The sequence below is a fragment of the Marmota marmota genome, unplaced genomic scaffold, assembly GCF_001458135.2.
Source record: "Marmota marmota marmota unplaced genomic scaffold, marMar, whole genome shotgun sequence".
Classification (NCBI taxonomy): domain Eukaryota; kingdom Metazoa; phylum Chordata; class Mammalia; order Rodentia; family Sciuridae; genus Marmota; species Marmota marmota.
In genome coordinates, this window is record NW_026000022.1 from 931917 (window position 1) to 950129 (window position 18213).

Consider the following 18213-nt stretch of genomic DNA (forward strand, 5'->3'; position numbering starts at 1 on the left):
CACTAAGACCCCAAATTGATTCTCTCCTGAGAACAAAGCCTCCAGTTCTGCTTTGAGAAAATTTGACCTTGTCTCACCTTCATTCCTCTTCCTGCATCAGCAGTGATTCTACCTGTAGCTGTCCCAGGAAGTAAGCCGCCAACAGGGACCTCCCAGCTCAGGAGGGACCAACACAAAGCTCGCCCCTCACCGTGAGGTCTTGGACATGACTGTCTTCAAAGTGTATCAACCACACACTTTTTTACATTCCTTGAACTAAGAAAAAAATGTGCAAAGAGATCACCAAATCAAATAGCTGTAGTTTGATCTGAAGTTCCGGGAAAACACACACACGCACACACACAAGTGCACACACTGGTATTTTAGCAAAAGAGAACTGTTTGTTCTAGTTTGGGTTCTGAGTGTAGTTGGTGGCTTAGGACTTGCTAATCAAATCCAAGAGATGTTTTCACATCCCACACTTGGCGTCACTCCAGGCTTGACTGCATGGGTAACGGAGCCGTCTGGGGAAGATGATTCTTGATGGCCATCTGTGTGAGCAGCCCTCCTATGGGCTGGGCGAGATACTTGAGACCTGGAAACTGGCCGGGGAACCAGGCGGTGGCCTGAAATTTGGCTTCTGCCTTGTTAATAAATGGATGGTGGTGTGGGGCAGGGCTGGACAGACCCATGAAGACAGCAGTGGATAGGTACAGCTGAGTGTCAAAATTGTTGCCGTGTGCCATTGTAAAAGGGCAAATGTCAAAGGACATCTTAGGATTCCTCAGACAAGGCCAAGGGCAGTGCAGGGTCAACCCAGTTTTCTCTCCTGGGTTCCTTTCTCCTCATCTTGACTACAGTGCTTGGCTGTGTCTCCTCGGTGCCTTTCCCATCTCTACCCTGCTTGAGTCTCCTGCAGATGCAGCCCGAGGCAGCCCCTGCATCCTCCTGTCCCCTCCTTCCCCCCTCCCTTAGCCACCTGTCACAGCCAGTCTTAACATTTCCCTCTCCACAGCCTTCAGGACAGATGGACACTCCACTGACAAGAGAGGAAGCCATGTGTCCAGTGACCCCGTAGCTGAACCTGTCACCTCGCCCTGGCTGGTCTCTCCAGCCCCACACACTGCTCTGCCCAGTGTGTCGTTCACGGCTTGTCATTGTCAACATGCGTGCTCTTTCTCTGCCGGGAATCCCGTCTCCATCCCGCCCCACCCAGCTTGCTGCATCCAGGACCTTTCACACACAACTGGGGACACCTACAGGGAAGCCTCTCCTGACATCCTCCCACCAGCTAACCCAGGGGCCTGCCCTTGGAGGGTTCCATCTCTGGGTGTCCCAACACCGGGATTATTCCCTGTCTTGTCTGTGACCACCATGATCCATTTTCTGATGATCTTTGTTACAGGAAATAGATAAGGAAAATCCATTTTCATCCGTTTTTTAAAAGCATCTCTCTCTCTCTCTCTCTCTCTCTCTCTCTCTCTCACACACACACACACACACACACACGAACACACATTTAACCTGCCGCTCTATGCTCTAGCAAGGACAAAGTGGCCTGGCATTACCAGTGTGCCCTGTGAGGTGGTGGTGTGCAGGAAGGCATACTGGCCCGGCCCACCTCATTCCTGGCTGTCCCTGCTGTTCGCACCCGGCCCTGTGCTGTGGGTCAGACAGCAGGAGCTCCACGCCCCTCCTGTCCTGTCCCTGACCGTCCTGTTTGTGTGACTCTGCAGGACTTGTCCTACAAGGACCGCCACTGGCACGAGGCCTGTTTCCACTGCTTCCAGTGCAAGAGCTCACTGGTGGACAAGCCCTTCGCGGCCAAGGAGGACCAGCTGCTCTGCACAGACTGCTACTCCAACGAGTACTCGTCCAAGTGCCAGGAATGCAAGAAGACCATCATGCCAGGTCAGCACGCGCTCCTCTCTCACAAAGGAAGTGAGGGTCCCAGACCCTGGTGTGGACCCCCCAGTGCTGTCCCTTGGCTTAGGGAGGTGATTAGAGATTTGGGAAGCAGGATGGAGGCCGGTCATTGGGAGGAGACGAATCTTCTGTCGGTACGTGTGGAATGGTTATGTGGCCCATCTGTAGAGTCATCCCTCAGTATTCATAGGGGATGCGTTTCAGAACCCTCCAGAGACAGCGACATCCCTGATGCTCCAGTCCCATATATGCAATGGTGTAATACTGCACAGCCCCTGTTCACATCCCCTGTGTACTTTCAATCATCTCTAGATGACTCGTAACACCTAACAGCGCTACACAAAGAGTTTTATACTGCATCATTTAGGGAATGACCACGAGAGGGAAGTTCATATGTGTCCAGCACTGATGCCATTTTTTCCCGAGTATTTTTGATCCACAGGAAGCCATGGACACAGGGCTGACTGCAGCAAGAGAACTCTGGGCTTCCTCGCAAGCCTCCTCTTTCAGCCTCACCCTTCTACCAGCAGATATGCTTTCTCTTTTTGTCCCTTCTCCTTGCTGAAATTGTACTCACTCAGTTATTGAAGCAGGTATTTATTGAGTTCTGGTGTGTTCAGGGCCCTGGGCCGGGGCGGGGTGTACATGAGCTGTGGGTGGGAGCCCCACCATCCTCTGCCCTCCTGGAGCTGGTGTGTGGAGCGGGTGTGCTGAGGACATCAGAAAGGGCAGAGCCACAGCCAGGTCAAGGGATGTGATAAAGTGTACTGTTTGTTGGTGGGGGAGGACGAGATTAAGTCCCTTGGTTTTTTGAGGGGAGAAATTGTTAGTTTTGTTTTGATAGTGAGAAGAGGAATTTTTTGTTTAAAAAAATGAACAAAATGTAGGATTTTTAAAATAAAGTATTACAAAGATAAATCCTGTCAGATTCATTTGAAAAATGAGGGTGAGGGAGAGTAGCTCATTAAAGAACCTAAGATCTTGACCTTGGAGACTGACAGAAAGGTAGTCTGTGGCTGTTAACTAAGGCTGTGTGCCATCAGGACATCCTTTGCATGACCAACGAAAGGGTGACCTATGGGTAGAATTACCTCGTTTTAATTAATACAAATGCAGAACACCAGTTAAATATGAATGCCAGGGAACTTGTTCATGTGGATCCCACTTGGGACCTATTTAATTTGAGATCCCTACAGGAGAGCCACACAGAGCCAGCAGAGAACCTCTCTTCAATAGGATGTCCTTAAGAAGTGTGGCCCTTCACTTAGTTTCTGAGGCTGGCTTTGAACTCATTGATCCTCCTGCCTCAGCCTCCCAAGCTGCTAGGATTACAAGTGAGTGCCCCTGTGCCTGGTGGTGGAAACATAGTTTTAAAGAAGTTTGGTTCACTCTGTCAGTAAATGGAACCAAACAAAAAGTCCACTTAAAAGGATTTTTTGCTTCATTTGTCTGTTTGTTGAAATAGGGTCTTGCTATGTTGCCCAGGCTGGCATTGAATTCTTGGGCTCAAGCAATCTGCCTGTCTCCACCTGCCCAGTAGCTGGGACTAGAGGCTCCATGCCTGACTAAAAGGGGTTTTTAATATTCATTACATCAACGAATGCAATAATAAGATGTGTAAGAAGAACTCGAGTTGAGGACCTTGAGTTGGTAGCTTCAGTACAGCCAATGCTGATTTGGAATATCAGAGTAGCCATTCGAATGATCCTGCCATCCAGTAGCTGAGTTCCATGGACCTGCAAAGAAAATTGAGCTCAAGGGAATTAAGGGCAGACGTGTTAGGAGACGCTAACCCACAGCAAGAATGTTGAGTTAGGTGAGTTGACAGGGTTTATGTAAAATTTAATGAAACCTTGGTCTAAAGAGTAAATTAACCTTGTGATTCTGAGGGAATTTGGAGTTGAACCCCCATCCTTTAGTGGAGACCCCGACTGCCAAGCTACACAGTTTCTGTTTTATTTTGAGTTGGCTTTGTTTTTTTGGCAGCGAAGAGATACTGGAGAGTTGTGAGTGAGAGACTGACAGATGGGAAGTATTTTAGGAAGATACATTGGATAAGAAGTTATAATTTTTTAAATGGAAATAATTAGGCCTTCAGGCGATGATCTACTGCATTTCTCTGGCTAATGCAACTTGAAAATAATGATGACATGCTATGACAAGGATCGGAAACACCCAGCCTGCTGTGGGAGAGGATGGAGCCGCGAGGAAGCCTCGGAAGATGGAGATGAAGGCGGGAAGGCCCCTTAGAGTGGCCCCGCTCTGCAGACGTTAGACACTCGGGGCTCAAGGGCAGGGCCAAGTGGAAGGACAAGGGCAGCCTGTGGGAGCCTGGCCCAGCTGTGGTCCCAGCCCACGGGGAGCCCTGAGCAGGACGCAGCCGTCCTGTAGTAAGAAAACCCACAGCACTCACTGGAAGACAAATGAAATCTTCGCTGGTTTTCTTGACAAGAGCCCAAGGAGGCGTCCACTGAGGACTCATAGCAAACTTCTTGAACTGCTCGTTCCTTCTCCATTCCACAGCTCCCAAATTCTCCTCCCCTAGTGCACTCCCCAGGGTCCAAGTGCCCCCGCTGGTGCAGGCTTTCTGACTTTGTCCTCTCTGATCTACTTTTTTTTTCCTTCAGTATTCTTCCTTTTTCCTAGTGAATCCTGCCTGCCCTCCACCCTCATCTTCTCCCCATCTCCATGTCCTTCCTTCCCCTTCCTGGGGACCAGGTCATGCTAGGGCTCTTCCTGAGTTGGAGAGGTGAGGGAGGCCCTGGGCTGGAGACTGGTTCTCGGGAGCAGGTGAAGGTGCAGGGACCACCTGGTGTCACCAGATGTTTGTCTGGGCTTGCTCGACACACTTCTTCAGAAGTGTTGTGGGTTTTGGTGGTGGTGGTGTGTGTATATGTGTGTGTGTTGTTGGAACCCAGGGCCTTGCACACGCTAGGTAAGCTCTGTACCCCTGAGTCACACCCCCAGCCCCCAAGGAAGGAGTTCACTGGCCACTTAGCCGTGGTGAACACATGGTGTATGTGTTAATAAGGGGCTCTGTGAGGCTCCTTTCATGAGAACATAAAAGCATTTGCCATCTTCAGCTTAAATGAAATTAAAGGCCCCTAAAGGTCCACCTGTCTCATCCTACCAGTGAAGGAACCAGGAGTGTAAATCCTGTCCATCTCTCAGCGTGCTTTGCTGCAGGAATAGAGGTTTGAACCTCACTAGAACAGATGAAGGAAAAAGTGCGTCCCTCCCTATGAGTCAAGGTGCTTCCCTGTACAGGTAGATGGCGGAGGGGGAGTCCCGCACAGTGTGTCGGCGGAGGGCTCATGCATAGGTTTGGAGTGCTCACAACCTCACTGGCAAGATACAAAGAGCAGCGCTGGGTCATTTTCAGTTAGGCATCTCAGTGGGGTCCAAGTGCATTGGACCTAGAGCCAGAGGCCCAGTGCCCTTGTTTGACTCCCCAGGAGCTAAGTAACTTCAGCCAGTGGCAGCCGCTCAGGTCTTGGTCTCCTCACCTGAAGGAGGAACTCATGCTCTCCAAGACATTCCTGGGTTACGTTTGTCATTACGATCGTCGTCCTGGCCTCCACACCAGCTCTTCTTCCCTGGACTCCGCTCTCAGGGACGAAGTGGAAAATGACGGTTGTTAGTTTTTAGCTCTCTTGTTTTGGAGCTGGGACTTCCCTGGTTGCTGACCTTGGATGAGACTCCATCTTCCTCACAAGGTAGAAGGGACACATCTCCTGGATCTTTGCATTTTCCCCCTGACTTGGCCTTCTCTGTTAGGTTCTGTGGAGAAACAACCAGTAGGAGATATATTCACACTCACACACGTGTGTGTGCAGAGAGGTCGATTTCTTTCAAAAGACTGGCTCACACAATAAGGGGGGTGGGGTCTGACATCTGAAGGGCAGGCTGGATGGCTGGCAGCCTAGGGAAGAATTGATGCTGCAGTTCCAAATATAGTTCTTCAAGGCAACAGGCTGGAAACTTGGGCCAGGGAGATTCTGGAGAACAATTTCTTCCCTTGGGGAAACAGTCTTTGCTAGTGAGACTTCAACTGATTAGATGAGACCCACCCCCCACAATGGGCTTCACTCTGTCTATTGATTGTAAATGCTAATCACATGGAAAAAACACCTTCACAGCAACACTGCTAGTGTGACTTTTGCTTTTCGTTTTGCTTTATAATAGACAGGTTTCACTATGTTACTCAGACTGGCTCCTAAGCTCAAGTGATCCTTCTGCCTCAACCTCCCAAGTAGCTGGGACTACAAGCACATACCACTGGGTCCAGCTAGACTTTTTTTTTTTTTTGGTATGGGGGATTGAACTCAAGGACACTGACCATTGAGGCACATCCCCAGCCCTTTTGTATTCTATTTAGAGACAGGGTCTCACTGAGTTGCTTAGTGCCTCGCTTTTGCTGAGGCTGGCTTTGAACTTGCAATCTTCCTGCCTCAGCCTCCTGAGCCACTGGGATTATAGGTGTGCACCACTGTGCCCAGCTAGACTGGTTTTTGAGCAAACAACCAGTTCTCATATTTTAGCCAAGCTGACATATAAATTCAATCATTGCACCTTCCATTTCTCGTGGGGTTTACTGGGAAGAGGGAAAAGCCAAAACCCATGATCTGATCACAAATTAAAAAAAAAAAACAAAAACGAACACTTCAGCAACTCTGAGGTGAACTAAACAGATATCTTAGGAAGTAACTGCCCTGCAGTCTGTTCTGTTAAGGAATAAGAGGAGCTGGGCTACTAAATTCTCAACTTCAGGATCAGTGGTAGAAAATGCCAGGTAGCAATAATAACAGCATAACCAGAGTCCCACCCTTGGCCAGGCACATGACTTTTGGAGTCCCATGTCATCTTCACAGAGTCTCCTGAGCTGGACGGCTTGATCCCTGTGTTGCAGGTACCTCTACCAGGAGAAGTGGGCTGAGCTCCAAAGGCAGGGTATCTAGAAAGTCTGGGGTGTGCAAAAAAACAAACACCAGATTAAAGCACTTGCTTACCTTGGTTTGTTGTTTGTTTTTTGCTACCAGGGATTGAATCCAGGTCATTTAACTACTGAGCCCCAGCTTCAGCCCTTTTTTATATTTTATTTAGAGATGGGTCTCACTGAGTGCTTATGGCCTTGTTAAGTTGCTGAGGCAAGCTTTGAACTCACAATCCTGCTGCCTCAGCCTCCTGAGTTACTAGAATTACAGGCATGGGCCACCATGCCCAGTGGTTTGATTTTTAAAAGAGCACTGGAGGGGACGTAGTCCTAATTCCATTGTACAACAGGAAAACTATAGACAACAACAATTCATTTATGTTTTCTAAAGAAGTGTTTGCAGAGTCTCAGCGTATAGAACTGATATTTGGGGAGACAGAAATGCCAACTACCCTGATTTGATTGTTCTTCACTTTTTGCATGTATCAAGTTATAATACTGTAACCTCTAAATAAGTACAAATAATTATATGCCAATTAAAAAGTATAAATTTAAGCAGGGCATGTGGCACACACCTGTAATCTCAGCAACTCAGGAGGCTGAAGCAGGAGGGTTACAAGTTAAAGGCCAACCTCAGTAAATTAATGAGTTCTTGTCTCAAAATAAAATTAAATTAAAAGGACTGGGGATGCAGCTCAGTGGTAAAGCACCCCTGGGTTTCATCCCCAGTACTCAAAATAATAATGATAATTTTATAATAGTAATATGGAGAGCAGACAGATCATCAGCATAGCTTTTGCAATGAATTTAGATTTATAGGACAAGAGGCATGTCCCAAGTGGAAAATTTTCCTTGAGGGCCCCACACAAGCCAATCTCTTGATTACTAGGGAGGAAAAACCCAATTCTGGGGTTCACCAGCACTCATTGTCCAAATACTGAGCCTCCCTTGGAGGACTTTTCTTGCAGATGTATTGCCGGCTCTGAGCAGGTTCAAGGGGGACTAGTGACTCTAATCTTACACCCAGGTATCTGATTTTTCATTTGTTTCCTTGAATCAGAATGATACCCTTCCTCTAGCCTGCACTTTCCTGCCCATAGGCTGTTCTGAGCCCCATTCCCTTCTGAGGTGGAGCTCTGCTGCCACCTTCTGGCCGTGTTGCATAACTGTACAGCACTGTGCCCACTGCAGTCACGGTGCAGTCACCATCTCCCCTGGCTCCAGGTGCCCAGTGAGCCCCCTGCATGGTCAGTTCCCAGAGCACTGGTGTTCACTTAAGACTTACTTTGGATAATGCCAAGAATTCACTTCAGTCAACTGTCCCCATGTTCACTGACAAAATCTTTTGGCTTTGGGCGGGCTTGATGAGAGTGAAGGTCCCACATTAAAAGAGCAAGTGACAAAAGTATGTATGGGTAAAGAAACCCCTGGAGGCCAAGGAAAACCATTCTAAGGTGTGCGTTAAATTCCTCCCACCATCTTTACTGGATTTCGGTTGCTTATGTGGTTTTTGTCTCAGGATCCATCCCCGAGTTTAAATTCTATAGATTGTATACCTTAGCTTTGAAGATCATTACAGGTCACCACCTGAGTTCCCTCCCACACACACATCTCTGCATATTTTATATAATCTATGCAAGGCAGAACCTGGATGTCTGGTTTGGGGGGAATGGGGAGCTGAGAAAGTGGCCTGGGAATGACATCCAATGAAATAATCGTGTAATAATTCTCAGCACATTCCTAATTACCTGAGACGGGGATGCCCCTGACCAGACTTCCAGCTGGCGGAAAGACAGGCCTGAGCTTACTGTTGGGACCATATCTATTATGTTTGGAGTTGGAGTCAGGGTCTCTTTCACAGACTCCTGTCCACTGCCTGCGTTATCTCAGTGCTTCCCCTGGTCTGGGACAGGCAGCTCCCTTCCAGGCTCGTCCTCCTCACTTCCGATGTCTGGATTGAAGTCTGATGGATGCACCCATCATGCCTGGGTGTCCCCATCCTTCACCTGACCTGGGGTTGGCAAAATTCCTCCATCCAGAGCCAGATAAATGTCTTGGGTTTTGCAGACTATGCAGTCTCTACTCAATTACTGCTACTCTGCGCAACTACACCACAGTACACAACTACACAACTGCTGAGCCAGTGGAATGGGGGAAAGCCACAGAGTGGGTGCAGCTGCCTTCCATTCACCACCTCAGTGTATGGACCGGCTATAGCTCAATGGTAGAGTGCTCGCCTAGCGTGCTTGAGGCCCTGGGTTTGATTCCCAGCACTGCAAAATTAGTATCAATAATAATAAAGAATGATAAGAGCTCATTTAGAAAACAGCAGCGATCTGGATTGGGGCTGTGGGTTATATTAGTGGACTGGGCCCTGAGCTGCCTCGCACATGGGAAGTACTTTTCTATCTCTTTATCCTTTACATTTCTTTTCCCGTCTTTTTTTAACTTCTGATATTATATGAACAGCGATTACATGCATCTTCTATCTTGAATTATATCTTTCCATAAGTATGCACTGTTTGGGGGAATGTATAAAAACGTGAGTCAACAAATGTTGTGAATGGTGGAGTGAGCCAAAAAATGTTTCCGTTCCCTTGATTGACTTGGAGGAATGGTAGAACCCTATCAAATGATAATAGTTATTCCAAAGAGAACGGGATGGCACAAGATCAGATTAGAGGATTGCTAAATGGGATGTACAAGTGCCACATGTAGATTTCAATCATAGCACATAGCACAGTGCATGAAACTACAAAGGTACATCCCATCTCGATTCACACAACCAGAGGCATAAAGTGAGTGCTGGACAAGGTCCTTGCTGAGTCAGGCTTGAGGTCCAGGTTCAGCCACCACACAGTCATTTCCACCTCTTTGAAAACCAGAGGGGCTTTTAATTTGTAGACTGAAACAGGAGAATGCACAGTAGTCCTCCTCATTCTCAGGGTGTTATGTTTCAAAACCCCCAATGTGCCGCAGTCTGGCTGGGCACAAAATCACGAGCCACCACACAGCTTGTAGATTCAAACAGCAACTCTTTATTCCCGAACTCACACCAGCCGTATACAAACACGTTTTGGGGAAATCCACGTTCTCTGCCCAAATCCGCGTTCTCTCCCAAATTTACCTTCACTGGGCTTCTGTCTCCCAAAATATACTGTCTGAATCCCGTGAGAACTCAAGGGGAACTTAGGCAGCAGGATACGCCCTATTCCCAGCAGGAATAATCTTAAACCTTAAACCTGGAACCTAAACTGGGAACGCCCTAAACCCGATTATGTTAAACCGGGAACACCCTAATCCGCCCTGGTCCTTGAGCAAGGTCAACTACATTCAATGTCACTGCAAAATGTCAGCAACATGGGGTACGCTGGCAAGGAAATTGTCATACCTACTTGGCTAATGGCTCCCAGCACCAATGGATGCCTGAAATCATGGATAGTAGCCAACCCCAAATGTACTATCTTTTTTTGCTATAGATACAAACCTATGATCAAAAGTCTAGGGGGCTGGGGTTGTGGCTCAGCGGCGGTAGAGCACTTGCCCTGCATGTGCAAGGTCCTGGGTTTGATCCTCAGCACCACATAAAAATAAATAAATAGAAATAAAGGTATTATGCCCAACTACCCCTAAAAAATAAATACAAAAAAAAAAAGAAGTGGTCTTGCTTTAATATTAAAGAAAAGTCTAATTTGTAAATTAGGCAAAGTAAGTGTGTCACAACAGTAACTAATAATTAAATAATTATTAATAGACGAATGAAATAGGCCAATATTAAATCAGGGTTACTTGAACACAAGCACTGCAATACCTTAATAATCCATCTGATAATTGAGACAGCTACTGACTAATGGGTGGATAGCATATACAGCATGGATACACTGGTCAAAGGGGTGATTCACATCCTTGGCAGGACATGTGACATTTCAATATACTACTCAGAGGGCTGTACAATTTAAAACTACTGAATTGTTTGTTTCTGGAATTTTTCATTTAATATTTCCAGACTGAGGTTGACCATAGGTAACTGACACCAAAGGAAGTGACTCTCCAAGTAAAGTGTTCTAAGTCATCCTCCATAAGAACTGGTCTTTGCTGTGCCAGACTTCTCTGTTTACAATGCCAAGAGAGACTTTTTTTTTTCATTTAATATTCCCAACCACCATATTTAAAAAATAAATGTCAAGTACATACTATGTACACATATTGTTCTAGGACCTGGGTGTATGGCAAAGAAACAAAAGAAAGGCAGAGTCCTTATTCTCCACAAAATAGGAATTATCCACAGTTAGAGGGGAGCCAAAGAACTGAAGACTTGCTCCCATCTCAAACCAGGTGGCAGCAGCCTGTGAAGGCAGAGGACCAGAACTCCAGGCCAGGCTATAACCATGCTGTTTTCTCTTGACTCTGACAATAGGTACCCGCAAGATGGAGTACAAGGGCAGCAGCTGGCATGAGACCTGCTTCATCTGCCATCGCTGCCAACAGCCCATAGGAACCAAGAGTTTCATCCCTAAAGACAATCAGAATTTCTGCGTGCCCTGTTACGAGAAGCAATATGCCCTGCAGTGTGTTCAGTGCAAAAAGGTATCTTGAGTTTCCCCTTGGGCCTTGCATGTCCCAGCTGGTTTGCCTCCGTGGCTTTCTGTCAGGTCTCCCCTTACGCAGTACCTAAGTGGCTTCAGACTGGTGTTGGTCCTGCCTTACAGCTGAATTCTCATGTGCTCCTGTGCCTTTTATCTACTGGATCTGTGTTCAGATCCTTCTTTCAAAGACATGAGCACTGCTGCTTTCTGTGATTAAAAATCCTTTAGCCCTGCTTTCCAGAATGATTCCAAAAATGCACTTGATGTTAGAGGGAAGGAGAGCTGACTTTTTAAAGCTGATCTGGAATAAACAAGAAACCAGCTGCTATATTTGAGAGAGAAGAAGATGGGGGAGGAGGGGGATGGGAGAGGAGGAGGGAAGAGGGAACAGAAGGAAAGAAAGGAGAGAGAAGATGTGAGAAGTGAAGGAGAGAAGAAGGTCTACCCATGGACAGGGGACAGATCGGTTATTAAACTGAATGTGTTCACTGACCGGAGAATCTACATTGAAACCCTTAAGTTCAACACTCCTCTCTACATTTGTAAACATGTGAAAAAAAATTGTGGGGGGAGCACTGGCCCCATGTCTAGCCCCTCTCTTTGGCCTAGGCTTTCCTGCTAGCTCTGCCATTGTGCTGCTGGGAGGGCACCCACTGATTCTGCACAGTGACATCTTTCAGGTACATAAAGAATTGAACCTCTTGATTTGTGTGGTTGTGTGGTGTTTTCTGGATCAAGCAAATAGTGAACCATTTCCACAGGTGACCAGCTGTGGACAGGAAGCACTGTTCTTCTCTTCGTCCTTAGATTGAACTCTCATTGCTGGTTTTATGCTGATTCCTCATCTCTGTTCACCCCTTTTATTCTTCTCAAGATCCAAGGGCGGTTTTGATTTGCTGGCTCTTGCTGTCATCCTGCCCAACGTGGGATCTGCTCAGTTGCAGTCATGACAATACGCCTTTGTGTGCATGTTCGTTAAACCCACAAAGAGCACCCACCCAGAGGTGTCATTCCTCAGGCTATGAACAAGGCCCCGGGGCACCAGGAATCACTTGATATCCAGCAGTGATCACACTGTACTGTCCAACCCAGGGGGTGTTTTCTGACACATGCTGGTGGAGGGGAATGGAGTATTAATAGAGTGGGTGACAAGAGGACCCTGGCTCACGTGAGGAGAGCGCACCGGGTGGTGCTTGGGGAATGACTCTCTTGAGAAAGCAACACTGAGGCTGAGATGCATCTGAATTAGCTGATGGGCATGGAAAGCAATGAAGGACCCAGAATCCAGAGCTGGGGAGGGAGCACCTAGGGAGGAGAGCTGTCATGATCCCTCTGTCTTCCCCATAGAAATATCCAGACCAACCATGTTTCCATAAATCCTTTCTGGGGGTGGGAGTCACTTATAGGCAGATGATTTATGATTCATGAATGAATGAAAAAAATAGATAGAAGGGAGTCCCGAATTCTAGTTCCTGTCTTGTCATTAACCAGCTATGAATGAATTCTTGAGCAGGTCACTTATAAATTTCTCTGGGTCTCAGTTTATTCATCTGTAAAAGGAAGAAGTATCTCTTCCTTCATAAGCCTTACATAAGGACCAAAGGAGTCTCCCAATTCTGTCACACTGTTCAAAAAATAAAAAGGGCAGAAAGGCAAATCTGGGGTGTTGTAGTTTTTCTGCTCTGTCTTCTGCTGCCGTGGATCTGTGGCACTGAGACTTCACCGGGACACCTCTGATATCCGTTATTCATCCACTGTTTACGTGAATATGAAAAGCAACATTTGGAGGAAAATACTAGATAAAATTGAGGCATTGATGACCAGTTCACTAGTTTGCAGCTTCTTCTCACAAATGGTCTAAGGCTGGGAGACAGGCTGGGGACAAAGTCTTTGGGCCTATTTTTCCCAAAGCTTCCAGGATGCTGGTCCCTTTATGTGGCATCTGCAGGTGCTGTCTGGAGACTTTTCTCTCTTCTTGTTCCACAGCCCTTCCTGCTGAATGGGCTGAATTGGAGAGCACTGTGGGAGAAGGAACAAGGCCAGGTTTTGAGGCCACCCCAGAGATCCTCTCCTTTGTCCTCAGCACCCCTCTTCATGGATGAGAAAACTGAGATGCTGAGCTCTTGAGCCATGACTTGCCCCCAGCCACAGGGCTGGTAAGGAGTAGGACTGGGATTCAGACCCCAGTGTCCTTGATGTGGTCTCTGATCATGACCTCTCCACCACACTGTCTCCCTAGTTAGGGTGGTGGCAGTGCCCCTATGACATCTGTGCCTTAGGTCCTCACTCCCTGAAGAGCTGAGGACAGACACACCAGGACCCATGTCACTAGCAGGAACACCTGGGGCTACAGTGAAAGTACATGGAGGGGTAACAATGGGGTGGAGTTTTACTGCTTTTTCATGGCTCTTAACAAACCTGATGTTTTCTGGGTGTGATCTGCATCGTCCAGTGGCCACAGCAGAGGTGGATGTTTGGTGGAAACAGAGGCCACTAACTTTCCCCCTTGCTCCCTCAGCCCATCACCACAGGAGGGGTCACTTACCGAGACCAGCCCTGGCACAAGGAGTGCTTCGTGTGCACTGCCTGCAAGAAGCAACTGTCGGGACAGCGCTTCACAGCCCGGGATGAGTTTGCCTATTGCCTCACCTGTTTCTGCGACTTGTATGCCAAGAAGTGCGCAGGGTGTACCAACCCCATCAGTGGTGAGTGTCCCAGGAAAACCCACTGCCAGGGCATGGGCCATCAGCCTCATGGAGCCACCTGAAGGTTGAACTAGGCCAAGCACTTCATCATGTGATGGTGTTGAAATCCTGAGACCCTCCGGGCCTTGCTGAGGTTTCGCACCTGCAGACCTGTCTTCCAAGCTTTCCTCTCCTTGGTCCAATGCTAATGCTCCAGCAGGTTCTAATGACTTCCTCCCAACACTTGGTCCCTGGAAACCATGTGGCCTGCTCTCAGGTTGATGGCTTTACTTTGGGTTGGATTATCTTTAAAAGTGAAGTCTGCAAGTCTGTGACAACTACATGAGCACCATGAAAACTGCCATTTTCAGGCTTAGCAGCTGACCTGGGCTTTTAGAAGTATGCAGTGGCTTCTTAGTGACTCTTTTGCCACAACAGACCATAAGTAGATGACGGTAGAGGGCATGGTCTTACTTTTTTTTAATCATAGTTCTCAAAGAATTTGGTAAAAATGAATCTAAAATCTTGTTGGCTGGTAGACCAGGCAGTGGACTAAGCAATTAAACATACCAAAGAAATACAGGATAGAGAGTAGACGGCTTCAGACTGAAGTCCTTTAAATGTTTACCGTGTATCGCTATACCAATGACCAGTGGGGAGAAAAAGTGAGTTTTCTTTCATGGTGTAAGAAATGTTCCATATTGTGATTTTCCAACCCTACTCATTCAGTCAATGGTTTCATCCCTACCACAGGAAGATGGTACACACCTCTAGTACACAGTGGTTTGGCCGCATGACTTTCCTGTGTGGCTTTGCAATGTAATTACACAAACAAATTCATGCACCCCTGTTCCTAGGCATTTTTCCTTAACTTTTCTTTTCCTCGGGCCTAGAACCAAGTTCACCTTTCTAGGTCACTAAAACAGTCCTTTGGTGTATAATCCAGAGCTCATTATACTCCCAATTGAAATTAAAATATAAAGAAAAAAATCACAGCACTTAAATTTTCCTATGTTAAGACATCCAGTTCTGGTCATTTATTTATGATATTTCTCTTGGAATTATTTAGAGGGGAAAATTCAGTCTTCTACCCTAACATCCTCATTAGGGAATGCTGTTTTCATAGTGGCTTCTGTCATTGTAAATGCTTATAAAATGAAACTTTCATCCACAGAAAAGCACTTTTGAATCCGAGAACTAGATGTGTGGATATTAACTGCAGTTATCATCACAGCATTGAAAGAAACAACACTAGGGAAAACAAAACAGAAAACTTTCCTCTAAAACAGAAGAATTAATTCTCTGAAAAGTAATGACTTATTTTCAAGGATATATAGATGAACTTTGCAGCTAAAATATACTTTTAGCCAGATTTTCATAGAACTGCAAAGGCTCAGAGCTTAGACTGTTTCATATAGATCTTTATTTTTTACTTTTCCTTTTTAACAAAATTTAAATTATTTTTGTAAATAAATTGGAATTTGGTATTTTCCAACTTTTTTATGTGCAGTGATGCTTAATTCTCATATAAATATAGTTGATCATCATTATCAGAATCCAAACTTACAAACTTGCCTACTTGCTAAAAATTTATTTGTAACCCCAGATCGATACCTAGACGCTTTCATCCACAGACAGGCACGGGGGAGTGACAAATTTGAGTTGCCAGACACACACATTCCCAGCTGAGGAAAGATACCTATCAGAGCTTAGATGATGCCCTGCTCTCTGGTTTCAGTGCTGATACTGCAAATAAGTGTCCTTTTCTCAGTCTTTAGTGATACTTTTGTGTGTGTGTGTGATTTTTGTTGGCATCTCCACTGTTTAAAACGGTTTTCAAAGTTCTGTTTAGTGTCCCTAAGTGTGAAAAGTCTGATGTGTCTTACACAAAGAAAATATATGTTAGATAAGCTTCATTCAAGTGTGAGTTATAGTACTGGACAAAAATTCAGTTTTGATGAATCTGTACTAAATCAATAAGAAACACACATAAAATAACATCATTTATTAATCAGTTGATAAAAATACTGTGACCAGAGAGGTTAGTGGGAACGTAACCCTGAGAGTTTTCTTTGGAATAATGGTTCAGTATTTGATAATTCAGTGTTCAGAAGACATTATGGGATATGACTCCTGTGAATAACCATGATCAATTGTATATACATCTTCCATTTAGGAGGACTCTTTCCCATGGGGCTGATGTTGGCTCTCATGTCTATTTGCCAGCATTTCAGAACAACAGTGGAGTTTCTAGAAGGACACTTTCTACCCTGCATGGCACCTGTCACATCTTTTTTCGTCTTCCCCTCCCACTGCTAATCTTTCTCCTAGCCCCCAGCTCCATGATATTGGGCTTATCAGGAGTGAGAGAAAGGAGAAACATGGGATGTCAGTGATGCTGGGGCATCTGAGAAGTTGTTTCTTGGCTTTGTAGCTCACTCAGAGTGGTCTATATGCCTAAAAGAAAAAGAACCACCTTCTAGCCCTTCTTGCCCATCAATCAATCAATCAAAGTGTGGCCTACACCACTGGTTTTCAAGCTCAGCTGCGTACTACAAACTGCTGAGGAGGGTCAAAACAACTGATGATTGAAAAGATATGAGCTGTGACCTTGGCACTGGAATTTTAAAAAACTTCCCAGATGGTTCTGATATGCAGAAAAGTTAGAACTGCTGGCCTAAAGTATCAGTTGAGTTCTGCCCTGGGCCAGTGCATGGGCTCTATGGTCTGTAGGTCTTTTATAGTTCTTATGCGTCTAGAATAAGGAAAGCCAAGGAATACAGTGGAAACAAACATTGGTTATTTGACATAACTGTTTGTTTTGGGGGTGGGCAGGGTGTTTGGGTTCTCATGACCAATCCCAGGGCCTCAATGCATGCTAGGCAAGTGGTCTACTATTGAGCTACATGCCCCAGCACCAGTAACTTTTATTTTTAAGCTCTATGATGTTTAAGACTAGAGAGTAAGCAGGGTTTTCTGGTTTGCATTGCACCAGTAGCAGATGTACTGTAGTATTAGGGTACAAGAATTTGCAATGACAGGCCTGGATTCAAGTCCCAACCCTGTCACTCACTTGCTGGAAAGAGTAGCTCTAAGGCCAGCCTCCCCCATGTGAACTGGATGTCCAAGGTCAGCCTAAATGCTTAAGTTGTAATAGAACCTACCTGACAAAGTGTAGACTCTTCATGCACATCTGAGGACTCAGACCATTAGAAACGAGTCATCAGAGCGGTTACTTTGTTTTTAATATGGGGGATCATACCATTATTTCTGGAAAGAACTCTAATTGGAATTCCCTATCTACATTTCAACAGATTGTAACTGTGACATAAGTTCTGTTTTATTTCAGGGTAGGCAACAGTGTACAAACCTCCTGCCCCTGATACCATAATCAGGGACCATTGTACCTTAAATATTTGATGGGGATTAGTCATCAAACACAAGTCAAGCAGTCAAACTGAAAACAAGTTACTACTTTTCTTGGTTAAAATGTTGGGGCTGTGGCCCGGCACAGTGATGCACTCCTGTAATTCCAGCAAATGGGGAGGCTGAGGCAGGAGAATTGCAAGTTTGAGGCCAGCCTCAACAATTTAGCCTGTTTCTCAAAATAAAAAATAAAAAGGACTGGGGATATAGCTCAGAGATAAAGTGCCCCTGTGTTAAATTCTCAGTACCATATATATGTTCGTTCTCTCTCTCTCTCTCTCTCTCTCTCTCTCTCTATATATATATATATATATATATATATATATATATATTCTCAGTAACACACACTCACACACACATTTTATATATATTATATAGTATGTATATATAAACATGCATGCATACACACACACACACACACACACACACACGCATACATGGGGATGTAGCTCAGTGATAGAGCACTCGCTTAACATGCATGAGGTCCTGGGTTCAATCCCCAGCACCACAAAAAATATAATAAAAAATAGAATGACGGTCCGTTCCCTGACACTTTTCATAATCTGCTCCAGCTGTGTTGGCCCCTCTCCCACCAGGACACTTCACCTCACTAAGCCCCCTTTCCTCTGCCTGTTCTGCTAGCCTGTGCTTTCAGGGCTCATCTCAGCATCTTTTCTCT

At 45.8% G+C, this 18213-nt stretch overlaps 2 protein-coding genes across 5 annotated transcripts in view; one reads left to right on the forward strand and one right to left on the reverse strand.

Annotated features, from left to right (window-relative positions):
* The window catches only part of Fhl2 (four and a half LIM domains 2), a 72515-nt gene that overhangs the window by 53199 nt on the left and 1103 nt on the right, over nt 1-18213 (forward strand). For all 4 annotated transcript variants that reach the window (XM_048810465.1, XM_015504976.2, XM_015504977.2 and 1 more), the window contains 3 exons: nt 1716-1890; nt 11256-11425; nt 13943-14129. In XM_048810465.1, the coding sequence (XP_048666422.1) occupies nt 1716-1890; nt 11256-11425; nt 13943-14129 (532 nt within the window). The remainder of the gene's footprint in view (nt 1-1715; nt 1891-11255; nt 11426-13942; nt 14130-18213) is intronic.
* CUNH2orf49 (chromosome unknown C2orf49 homolog) overlaps nt 4548-18213 on the reverse strand; it is a 34056-nt gene continuing 20390 nt past the window's right edge. The window contains exon 5 of the mRNA XM_048810466.1: nt 4548-5685. The gene's annotated coding sequence lies outside the window, so the exon portion shown is untranslated. The remainder of the gene's footprint in view (nt 5686-18213) is intronic.